Source organism: Metopolophium dirhodum, chromosome 2 (assembly GCF_019925205.1).
Source record: "Metopolophium dirhodum isolate CAU chromosome 2, ASM1992520v1, whole genome shotgun sequence".
Lineage (NCBI taxonomy): Eukaryota > Metazoa > Arthropoda > Insecta > Hemiptera > Aphididae > Metopolophium > Metopolophium dirhodum.
The window spans coordinates 24,493,253-24,506,504 of record NC_083561.1 but is presented as its reverse complement, the minus strand read 5'-3'; the positions used below and the strand labels follow the sequence as shown (position 1 = coordinate 24,506,504).

At 33.2% G+C, this 13,252-nt stretch overlaps 1 protein-coding gene across 4 annotated transcripts in view; it reads left to right on the top strand.

Moving 5' to 3' along the window:
- Nucleotides 1–11,381: 11,381 nt before the first annotated feature.
- The window catches only part of LOC132938228 (homeotic protein ultrabithorax-like), a 269,260-nt gene continuing 267,389 nt past the window's right edge, over nucleotides 11,382–13,252 (top strand). For 3 of the 4 annotated variants that reach the window (XM_061004949.1, XM_061004948.1, XM_061004947.1), the window contains exon 1: nucleotides 11,383–13,019. In XM_061004949.1, the coding sequence (XP_060860932.1) occupies nucleotides 12,275–13,019 (745 nt within the window). In that variant the 5' untranslated portion in view covers nucleotides 11,383–12,274. Of the gene's footprint in view, nucleotides 13,020–13,252 lie in introns of all 4 variants that reach the window. The other variant, XM_061004950.1, reaches the window with a different exon arrangement.

The window sequence follows — 13,252 nt, the reverse complement described above, 5'->3', positions numbered from 1 at the left end:
ATCAAGAGGACCTCCTATATACTATAATAGGTATAAACATGTGTTAAAAACATTAATTGATAATGCCCTCGTCTTCTATAGAGTATACAAATATATAACGTAGGTAACCGATACCGCGGTTGATTGCTGCATACGCCCGTGTTTTGACGTTTGCAGTCGTATAATTTTATAGATCACGCGCGTTTAATAGCGTTATAAAGTAGCAAAAAATTATGTTAGATAAATAATAATCATAATTAGTCAGTCGGCGCGTTAACCACCAATTAATAAACAACATTTTATGTGTCGTTATTATACGTGTAATTTTTTTTAATGGTACCTATATAATATGCTGTACATATATATTATATATATAGGGTACCATTATTACTATATGGAGGTCATACCTTATATAAATGTTGTTTTATATATTATATTATGTATATTAAATTGATTTAGGATTATTTTATGACGGCGCTGCAGTGTAAAACAGAAGTTGACGTTTATGGGTAGGTACATCACTTTCAACCGAACGAGATTTAAAATATTTAACCGTACCTATTAATATATATTTCGTGTACGCCGTGTTTATTATTTTATGTATATTTGGTATATGGCTACAATTATACATAACTGCTGGCACATATTTAGTTTACACTTAAATTAATAATTAAATCTAATATACATTGTACACATAGTGCATGCATAGTGATGTATATAACAGGTATCTAAGCATTTGATTCTATATTGTTGTTGAATTGAAATATTTAAACACACAGTGTATAGGTATCTATCTACATTAATAGCGTAAGCGTGTGCGCAGACTGCACCATCGGGAGGGTGGTCATAAATAATAAATAATAATTCAAATTTATACTGATGTTCTATTCCGACCATATTATTTAGTATAACTTACTATTCGGTAGGATACTAGGATGTAACATTTTTTTAACCACTTGTGTTTTACCGTGCGTATATTATTATCAACATATATATCATACATATAAGATATCCACTCGAACAAAACATAAAAAAGAACAATACAAAATTGTATTTACAAATTTACAATAACATTATAATAGGTAATAGGTAGGTTGTATACCTATAGGTACTATAGTGTAAATAGTAAACAGTAGTTATAAGTTGCACTCCATCATTCCCATGCCAAGTATAAAATAAGATAATATATTATACCTAATATTTATAATGGGTATATATTTTTTCAAATTGAACTTAATGGTTAACTTAGTATAACAATCGTAACTTTTATTATACATTTTATACCTAATATCTATCATACGTAATCTTGTACACCTAAAAAAATGTTCATAATAGGTAGTCGATTTCCTATTTATATATATACTTGAAGTGATTTATAATAATTTTTTTTCCTAATTTCTGTATAGACCTAACCTATACACCTAAGTTTTAGAGTATAGACAATAGACACATAATATAATGCATTGTAATAATACTGTATATAGTATACCTACATATTATTTAAAAGTAAAAATAATATTTCAAATACATTTAATCGCTGCATATTATGTTCTCTTAGATTATAATATATTAAATCGGTGTTGACATCATTTTTAACTATAAAATATAACGATCGTATTTAATGACATATTACAAAAATTTATATTTGAAACCTAGCCATACGAAACGTACACATAACTTAGTTCACATAATAACGTATGTAATTTAAAATTCGTGAGCTTTTTCTTACAAGTTACAATTATATAACATCATGGCCATCTGCATTCATTTTTATGATGGCTGGGTCAAATACATTTTATGAGACTCTAATATATGGCAAAATTACAACAATTATAATCTTGGATGTTTTTGTGACACTTTAAACCTTTGAAATATGTTAAATGCTAATAAAATATTTATTTTAATCAAAATATGTCTTATACGAAGACGTCAAACCCAATTTTTATGTTTTACAACGAATTATCGTACCTATAACGTAGTAACCAGTTTTTGAAAAATAATAAGAAAACATTAATTGGATCATTATAAAAATATAATGAAATAACTATTCACCGTAAATAATATACAAAATTCTATTTTGCATATCATGTATATATAGGTATTACTTATAAGTATTTGAGAGTATAATATTTATATTTTCATAGTTTATATTGACGAAAACTATTGCTTACGATCATAGCTGTTGGTAAATGTATAGTTTTAATATATTTACGGGAAGTATATTGAAGTTTAAATTTTTACGACATTGGGTATAATTAAACGTGTATAATGATTTTGTTATTTTGCTATTATTCAACAAAAAATAATCGTACCTACACGGTTTTCCATATAAAACTGAAACATTTCGCTTTCACTTAAATTATAATTTTCTATATGGATATTGGGTAAAGTGAAATTTTCAAAAATGTATAGTTACTTATTTTAAGCTTTTAAATTAAGGTATTTCAAATTTTGGAATTTATTTTATGCTTGATATAAAATATTGAAATCATATTAATTTATAAATTAATAACAGCTAGTAACATTATAGGAAATAATATTATTATTTTTATATAGTTTTGCAAAAAATATTTCAACCTACTAAGTGTGTTACAAATATAATATCTAACGTATAACTAATATAAATATCCTCTCCTTATAAATATCAGACTGTATTTTCGCTCAGAATGATATTTTCGTATGACGTAATGAAAATACAAGTTAAGCACATCCACTATAGTGACAAATTACTCAATGACGAAGTATTATACAGAATAGGTACAGCTACAACTATGACCAAGCGGTTATCCTGTATTTTTTTTTATATACTTAAACTTTAAAGAGTGGCTTGGCGTGGCGCTCCCGGATGGGTGACCACCCGAGTTCATATCAGTTAAAACCTTGCCACTCACGTGTTGCTTACCGACCATAACAACCGTAACAACACCTTACCGTACCAACCTTAGCAACCACAGTTCATAACCCCTACAATAGCTAATGGCCATAGTCGCCGGGCTTAAGTTCAATAAAAAAAAAAATAAATTTAAAGTGATTCATAATTAGGTAGGTATATAAAATATTGCAATTTAAAAATTCACTTCAAAATGTATACAACGAAAGACACAAACAATAATAGTCCCTTCAAAATTGATCGGCCGGTCATGATATTATATTATACGTGCCATGCAAAAATTGTTGCCCAAATTCCAACCATTACAAGACACATAGGTAATAAATAATAATTCATGTGTAGGTAATATTATGTACCTAATTGTTATTTCACAACATAGTGTAATATATGCGACGTGTAACCACACATACGATTAATAGTCTTAGATAAATAGATAAGATAAGGTAAAATAGTGTTTTTTCCATTTAGATTGATTTATCGGTTTTTTTTTCTAGATATGCATTAATTTAAAACTATGATTTATACCACTTTAATACGTACATATATTTATGAATAATATGTTTAGTACCTATACGGCTATACTCTATGTGTTGTGGGAGAAAAGAACGTATATTATACATTATATACATTATATATATACCTACACTGAAAGCAGGACGTGCACAGCGGGTACGTATTACAAATTAGGTTTTCATTAAGAATTAAATTTGTTTTAATTAGAAAATGAAATGTTATACGAAACCTGTTACAAGATGATATTATCAAAAAATAATACAACCATACAAATGAGCAATTAAATTTCGGGGATGCAAATTATTTTCTGTTAACCATTATATACATATATATTGTTTAATAAAATATATTATAATCGGGACCCGTCCGTGGTGTCTTGTTTTACCAAAAATGATGTACCAGAACAAATTATTAAGCAATTATTAATTACGAATATAAGTGAAGCCTTATATGCCCTTGCATATATGTATACGCGTCATGCTAAGAAATGTATTCTTATAGCACAATATTTTCGGCGTAGGTACCTATTTCCTCTGGTGCGTCCACAAAATTTCCCGTGAACTCATTTGAAAGAGTATTTTTAAAATAATAATATCGTTACGCACCGGAAGTCCTTTATTAGCGATCGTCAATTATATATAATAAGCCTAAAATATACATAATACACAAGGAGAACAAAAACTTGTTTTATTCCTAATTTTTTCTCTTCAAACGATGTTTGTTTTAGTGGAAAACATTCGAATATATTATTATGTATATAATATAATATTTTTTTATGTAGGTAATATTTATATATATAAATGATCTACGTACTATGTAATATACGTTAATATGTATGTGTATGCGGTTTACATTCGTATTATGTATAGACACAATGTTTTCATTGTTAACATATAATAAAATCAAATATGTACGTATATAATTACATGTTCATAAAACATAAATTGAATTAAAAACTTAAAACTGTTCTGAGTGTTGACGGTGAAAAACAAGAAATTATAAACCTAAATAATTATAAAATTGTTTATTAAGAGCGTTTATGTGATATTTTTACTATGTAGAGATAAAAAATATAATATTATATGGTTTGATTATTTTTGTGTCACAACCTCGCGCTGAATTTTTGTACATTCAATTTGTTTAGTTAACATATGTCAGATTTTGTATAGGTACTTTATAATAACGATTACTATATAATATCGTTTTTCACGCAAGTGCAATTTCGTTGGGTGCATATTATATATTTGTAATTTTTTTTGGAATCCATTTCCTTTAAGTTGTCAATATTAAAATAGTTAAATATAACCTATAGAACTCAAAAAGCCCAAAACGTGTATGCTACAAAGATTTTTATTGATTAAAACGATCGAAAGACTTCGAATGTCATATGTAAGGATAGTATATGATTATGTATATATATATATATATATTACACAGATGTGTTCGATAGTTAAGATTTATAATACAGTCATAAACTATTAAGATATAAATTATAAGGCAATACTGTGTAAAAGAATACAAAATACAAATTTTGAATAGATATAACTCTAAGTTTTTAGATTCTGAGCGGAGCGTTTTATAATGGTATTTATTTATTTATTTTTTTATACCCTATATACAAAATTTCTACCGGAAGGAGTGCTTTGATTTCAATATAATATATAGTACCTTATATTTTAGCAAATTGGATCAAAATGGTAATTTAGAGATGTCATTTTTCGATTTTCTCAATAGTTATTTAATGCCACGGGAAAAACTACTGACAAATTACGAAAAAACTGCCTAAAATGGGATTTTAATTTCTTACGATTTGTTGATCACCGTAGCAACAAATAAAAAATTATAATATTATAATATTAATTCAACTTAAAGGCTATAATAAATAATAAAAATTTAAAAAAATCCAGACTGATAAACCGTCCCCGCTCAGAATCGTTTTTCTTGTACAATGATATTATATCATTGAATTCAAGTTAAATACAATCCATTATACATTTAACCACTTGTAACCTACTGTACAGCAGAGCGACATACATTTACCCGCTTTTTTTTTAATATGTATTTAAAGGAATTTAGAGATACGTTCGATCGAAAATCGTAGTAAATATCGTGTCGTATAATAATGTCTTCTAACGTAGATTAACGTATATACTATATTAACATAATTATTATATAAACAATATTATATCGTTTGTTGTGCAAGTGTAATGTACCTCTACCTATATCTATATATTTTATAAACCATCAAGTGTATAATATACATATATACTCATATAATATAAATTATAATAGACGCGCGATATATTAAATTTATAATAAAGCGATGAAAATGTTGATGTGTATCGTGAATACCAGACTTCCGATTTTATAGCTGCCATAAAGTTGTAAAATGTAGATATAACATTATAATATAATATTAATATAATTTACACTGCAATGCCAATTTTGTACCGCGGCATTGCGGGTCAATATTTTAACATAATATTATCAATGAGTGGCCCATAATATCGGGTTTCTCGCCCTACAGTGATTTGTCTATAATTATTGGTATATGTATATTCTATAATATATTATATTATGTCGGTATACCTATATACATACCACGAGTTTCTAATGAAACGTATATAAACTAGTAATAATACCTATTCTATTTATTATATAATATTATATTAAAGGTAATCGTAGTAATAATATAAAAATAATTATTGGTCGTCGTATGCGATGTTAGCTCCGATCAAAGTGTACAATATTATGGGAGACGCATACATATACATCATATATGTAGATATAATATACACCTACTGCAATATATTAAATAATATACAAATTTTAAAACGTTTATAATATATATTATATTATAGAAAATATACATCAACAGTGCGCTGCCGGCGGCAAATTAAATTAAAATGCAAATCCAAAAAACGTCTCCCGTGCGTGCCTGGTACGTATAAACGTATATATAATATTATATATTTGAGGGTCTATTAAAATAATTATACATATACGCACAGCATGTAATATTATATGGATAGGTTTATGTATACACGGTATGTCGTATGTACCATTATAGAAATATTTTTATTAAAACGTGAACAATTATTATTCGGATGGCAGTTTGATTTTTTTATATGTGAAAACAATACTATGAGGATTTTTCATCCTGCAATATAGAATATTATATTGTTTCAATGATTTTGATTTTTCATGATGTTAATAATATCTACGAGTGGAGCAATACGTGCCTATAATATTACAATGTCTGAATTATTGTTATAGATGATAATGATATAAATGATTCTTCAGACGAATTATGAGGACAATTTCTAAATAAGCCGCAGAGGCAACTATATATAAGTACGCCCACAAGGAATCTGTTATATGTACGGTTTACCTATGATATAATATGACTTTGTGCATTCTATCTTGACGCACGACCCTGGTACATAACTCTTAGGAAAACAATTTGTCACCTAGTAGGAAATATGATTGAGGAGACTCCTGGGCTTACTTTCCACAACTCTATATTTTATATAAGCAGTGTAAAAATACTTAAAATTGGTGAATTCGGGAATTGCGGGTTAGGATACGCAAAAATGGCTGTGACAACCGTGTAACTTGAGAACGACCAACGGGAAATATCACGGTTACCTGTTCGCCGTAACGTATTTACACAAATAATAGGTAACCTACCACTGTCGGACCACGTGGATTAAGAACATCAACGGATTTCGCCGAAAAAGTATAGGTATTATATTTCGGCGAAAACATCACAGTTAACTTTCCGAACGCGTTTATTCGATTGTATATATTTTAAAATCCTCAATCCTCTGTATACGCCTGCAACCGCTTTAAGCTTGGTCTTGGATTGTGTCATTGACCATATACGGTATATATAGGTACTCACAGTGAATCGTGCAGGGCAATCGCGATATTTTCAGTTTGTAATTTTCAGTGAAGGTTTTGTCTTTTCACAACGACTTTCGATCTAACCCTTTTCGAGTCGTCGACCGCGCCGGATGCGTAGGTAAATAATATTGTGTAAAGGCTGGATGGATGACAAAAGTGTCCTAAATTAGTACGCTCTACGCTATTTAGACAACGGTGCGCGTAAAATGTAACCTCTTATTATGGACGAAATCACAATATAATATATTTTGATTGAGTAGGTAGCTCCTATGTATAGTAGGTTGAAGTAACGATAGAGTATTGTAAGTACTTATGGCTTGCTTTCCTATATAGATATAAGTTACAATATTCATATTGTAATAAAATAATATTGTTTGTCCAATTGAGGTAAAACAATAAGAAATAATATTAGTTTTTGGTACATACCTAATATATATATATATATCAGTTGATATTAGTGAATAATAAGTGAATATCACTGAATGTATGTGTGATGTCAGTGAATATTTCATAATATTTGATAACAAGAGTGAATCATAAAACTAACAGTTGAGGAAATATTAAAAATTATAAACTATAATAATTATTCTAAAACAATGATCATTTTCATGTTCCCTATAATATGAGTAATTTATTTAAACGAATGGCAAAAATTCGTATCTTTGAAGTATTGTTACTGGCCACTCCCTTCTTTCACGTCACCACCTCCTAATATTGTATCATTTGCGTATTGTATTTATCAAAATATACGGATTATAAATGTTAATTATTTAAAAAAAAATATATATATGAAAAAAAAAACTATTTGGTTGCAATAAAATTGTCCATATACCTATGTTTTTCCAACTGATTAAAACGTAAACATTTCTCCAAAGCTGATATTATATGATTATAGGTACCTATATTGTTATTGGTAATAACTGAAGCCGGTTGACCATTGACTACCACTGCCGACCAGTTTGGGAAGAAGTACAAACTGCCTTAATAATATAACAGAACTGTCGACATATATGACATAACTAATAGATATTATAATATTATTATAATAAGCTAGAACGCCCGTTATTTTTTGATAAATCTTATGACAATCATTAAACAGAATCGGTTTTCAAACGCAACGATGTACGTACTGCACTTATGTTATTATAATAATATGTAGTTTATATACGCTATTATAGTAGGTATTATTTATTTTTATTGTTGGACTTGTTATTCTCGGCACAACGCGGCTACTATATCGATTATTCCTGGAACTATAATATACTGTGTACCTATATATATTTTATACTCACTGATAACTGTACATTATTTCGGCGTACATAAATGTATTGAGCACTTTTACTCTCGTAATAAATATACTACGAACGACGATCAATAACGTATAATATCACGATTTATTGGAAAAGTTTAAACCGAATATTGAAATAATAATTATTACACAACTAAAACACTAAATTATAATTTATTAGGTGGGTATGTTATATTACTCTGGTTATATTATTATATTGGGTTCAACGAATAATTATGAAAAAAAACAGGATTCTACGGGTATAGAACTCTGCAGATTTATATATTATACCGGAGAACCAGACGTTATAATATAGGCATCACTCAATTGCAGAGTCGACTAGCTCTTCGATCATCTAGGCGCAGGCCGGATATACCTATTTATGGTGAGTTGTGGAATTGTTTTCGAACAGCGACGACGGAAATTATTGTCGGACGCAAAACTATTCCGATTGGAGCTATATGAGTGTACACGACATATCGCCGGTGCACAAGAATTGTGATACAACTCAAAAAAGTAGATTTTCCAGTACGTGCTATTGTTTAAATATATATTTATTTCTTTAACGCAGAACAAATTTTGCTTTTCGTTTTTTCTTACACGCTTGAAGAAACGCATATATACGGAAATAAAACAAAAAATAACTTTTTCTGGCTCAGCAAACAGACCCGACTTCCAATTTATAAATATGCAGGTGCAGCTATATCTTTATTATGTTAAAGTGTTTAGTATTTGGTATTTGAAACTATTACATTATCTTAGAGCCTGCATTCTTCTTGTCTGAAAAAAATTTTGTCAAAAAAGTGAAACAATTAAAAACAATGTACACCCATATTATCACTGCTCTGAATGACTAGTTCGTAGATATAGCTTTGCAGGACTTTTAGCTAACTTTTAAAACGAGTTTATTATAAAAGCGATAATATTATAATATTATACGAACGGTTTGCGAGAAGCCGGGAAGTTAAAAGGAACAGTAATTCATTCATCGCGCTGCACCAACTCATATTGTTTTCGAACATAAAAACATATAAATGTATAGAACAAAACTAATGTATAAAAATTTGTTTTAATGTACGCTCGTTTAATTTTTAATTATTTTGGCTCTCAGACAGAGATAAATGTTACGTGTTAAGAACGTGAATGTACAACGACAGTTCAACAACGGTTCAAAAACTAAGATAAATCGTAGGTACGTTTCGTATTTTGTTATTGAGTCGACGTACATGAGAACCTTCCTGCAATATAACTACGGTTTAAAATATTGACAATATAGAATTATTATTTTATGTTCAAAAACATTATATTTCATATCAAACAAAACAATCATTGCCGACTGATGTATTGATGTGTGCGCAGTTTATACTGCAGTTAGATGCGATATATTTATGGATACCTCTTGTACAGTCTTGTAGATATAGATACCTATAATATATATAGTCTACACACCCAATACTATATTTCGTCGGTCTTTGCAGGGAGAACGTCACAAAAAGCCATAAAATTTAACGACCAAATTTATTTATATAATATACTATATGTAGAGATCGACTCTCAGATATCGGACGATAATGCAAATACCCTCGAGTGTTACATTTTTATCGAACTATGTTGTTCAAAGTTTTTTTTTTTTAGTACCAAAGTTTGTGTCGTAAAATTCGATATCATAATATCGTGTTATATGTGGCGTACCTCCGTGGCGGCCACTGTCGTGGTTGACAATTATATCTTAAATATTGGTGGTTATCCCGTTGACGATTCGTATCGAAACTCATGATAATTATACAGCTCGAACTTTGTTACAATAAATTGCATTGCGCGTTTTGCAGCTCATTATATTTATTGCGATGGGTACCTAGCGCTATAAATTAATTTCAAGACTACCTAAAAGGAAATAAATAGGTAGAATATGAATATAAAATATGAAATTATGAATATAAAATTAATGAAATATCAAGTTTTTATGGCACCTATCTAGATTAGCTAATACATTATTTTTAATTTATTTTTTGCACGTATAGAGATGTTATGATTTTTTATTGTAATGTGATTATAAACTTGATGAATTAAAAATAAAAAGATTTCAATGTTACGGCCGTGCGTACGGCCCACTCTGTATAATATTTTACACTTCGACGACTCGTATTTGTTTTACAACACTATACCTACTTGTTTCAATATCATATTATGGATGACATGCACAATAGACATAAGAAAAGAGAGTCGTATTATTAATATAAATTATTATTATTAATTATTATATCATATTATAATATTGTCGAAAAGTGTCGAAAAAATGACCCAACAGCGTTCCTGCGGTTAACAGGACGGCGGACAGTCGCGCGCGCGTCCGGTAGATGTCAGCTCGAGTACGCAAACGGATCGGCGGCGGACGAATACGGCGACGAAACGCGACGGCGGCGCGCCCGGGCGCCACTGGGCACCGCGCGCGCCGGCCATGACGAATTGAACGGCTATTGGCCCGGCTCCCACCACCCCGCCCCGCGCGACGATGGCTCTCGCCGATTCCGTTTTAATGGGTCTTTCCGCGGCGCTCTTCCCCCTCCTCCACCCCAACGCCCCTCCACCACCAAAGCCGTACTGCCGCACCGTCGTCGGCGCGCCGCGCTCTCTTGCCGCCGCACTGCAACCCGTTTCTCTCGAATGGCGCAACAAAAAGCGAACGGGCGACGAAAACGGGAGATCCCCGCGAGGCGGCGGCGGCGGCGTGTGCGCGGCGGCGGCCTTCGCGGTGGTGGGGGGCTTTTTCGAGCGCTCGCGGCCCGAGTCACATGGCACGTTCGTGTGTGCGCGCCAGTGACGATCTGATTGTCCCGTCGTTAAGTCGTCATAACCACTTATAAAGCGCATACACGGACGAAAATAATAATAATAACAATAATAATAATAATATAGTATAATATCGTTAAAACCGAAAATCGCGGATCGTCGAGTCCGCCGTCCCTCCCCCGCGCCGAAAATACCGACTTACCACGCTATCGTGCGTTATTGTACTTTTCAAAAATTTCGTAAATTAATTTTTTTTTCGTTTTTCTCAAGTGTTTTACTGGCCACGGTACGGTTTTTTTTTCCGTTTTTACTATCAATTCGCGCGACGTGTATATATATATATATAGGTACACAATATATATTATATATATAACGCCGGTCGTCGTTAAAAATTTTATACTCTGCTCGTAAAAACCGCGGGCGCGCGCGCGAGTTTTACGACCCGTCCGGATATACGACGACGACGGCGAGATGACCCTTTTTACGACAAATTAAACGGTTCGTAAAGCCGACAAAAAGTGTTTTCGTATATAAAGTGTGTGTTTGTGTGTATGTGTGTGTGTGCGCGCGCGTGCAAGCGTGAGTGTGTGTCTGCGTGTGTGCAATATCAATTTGTACGCCTGCACCGACCCGAGCGATGCGATCTTGACGAAATACAATCGTATTGCATTATATCCGTAAATGTATCATTGACTGCAACGCTCTAATATATATATATATATATATAGGAAAAACGTATTTTTTCCTCGACGTGTCGGCGAAAAAAAATCGCGACTTTCCTCTGTCCCACGTGCAGCCACCGAGTGTGAGCGGACGGAAATCAAACGAAAATATACGTCGCGTATTTATACAAGACATAATAATATTATATTATATAGTCGACGAGCCATATAATTATACTGCCTAAGATGAATTCGTACTTCGAGCAGAGCGGTTTCTACGGTGGACATCACCATCACCAGTCGTCGTCGGCGCACCACCACGACCAGAACGCCGTGGCGGCAGCGTACCGGTTTCCGATCGGCTTGGGCATGTCACCGTACGCGTCGTCGCAGCATCATCACCATCACGGGCTATCGCAGTCCAGGGCCCCGCAGGACAGCCCTTACGACGCGTCCGTGGCCGCGGCCGCGTGCAAGCTCTACGGCTCCAGCGGAGGCGGCGGTGGCGGTGGTGGCGTCGGCGGCGGTGGAGGCGGTGGCGGAGGGGGCGGCTCGGGTGGCGGCGGTGGCGATCAGTCGTCCGCGGCCGCCGTGGCCGCGGCCGGACTTAACTACACGAAGACCGAGCCGTGCGTCGGCAAATCGGACGCCGCGGCCGCGGCCCACCAGAACGGTTACGCGTCTTCGCCCAAGGACGTGGTGTGGCCCGGCAACGCGGCGTCTGCGGCCGCCAACGGGTCGCTTCTCCGGCCCAACGTGTGCACGCCCGAATCCCGCGTCGGCTACGGGTCCGGCAACAGCGTCTCCGGCCTGGACGGCGCCGGCGCCAGCCCGAACTCGGCACGCAACTCGGCCGGCTCGCTGTCCGCCTCGTGGAACACATGCACCGGCATCAACAACAACGGTCACCAGCAACAGGCCCTGCAGCTCAACCAGCAACAGAACAACCACACGTTCTACCCGTGGATGGCCATTGCAGGTCAGTCTCTAGGTACAGACACGAAAAAGAGTATTTTTTAATTAAATATTATCTTTCACTCGCTTATATTTTCTTCCCGCTTTTTCCGTATATATAATAATGATGTGCCATATTAATATATATCATCGTTATGTAGGTACACATAATACGATTATATTATTATATTGTATGGCAAGTCATTATTATATCCCAACAATCGCCAATTCCATGCCACGAGAACAAAATGTTATTATAGGTACTATCTA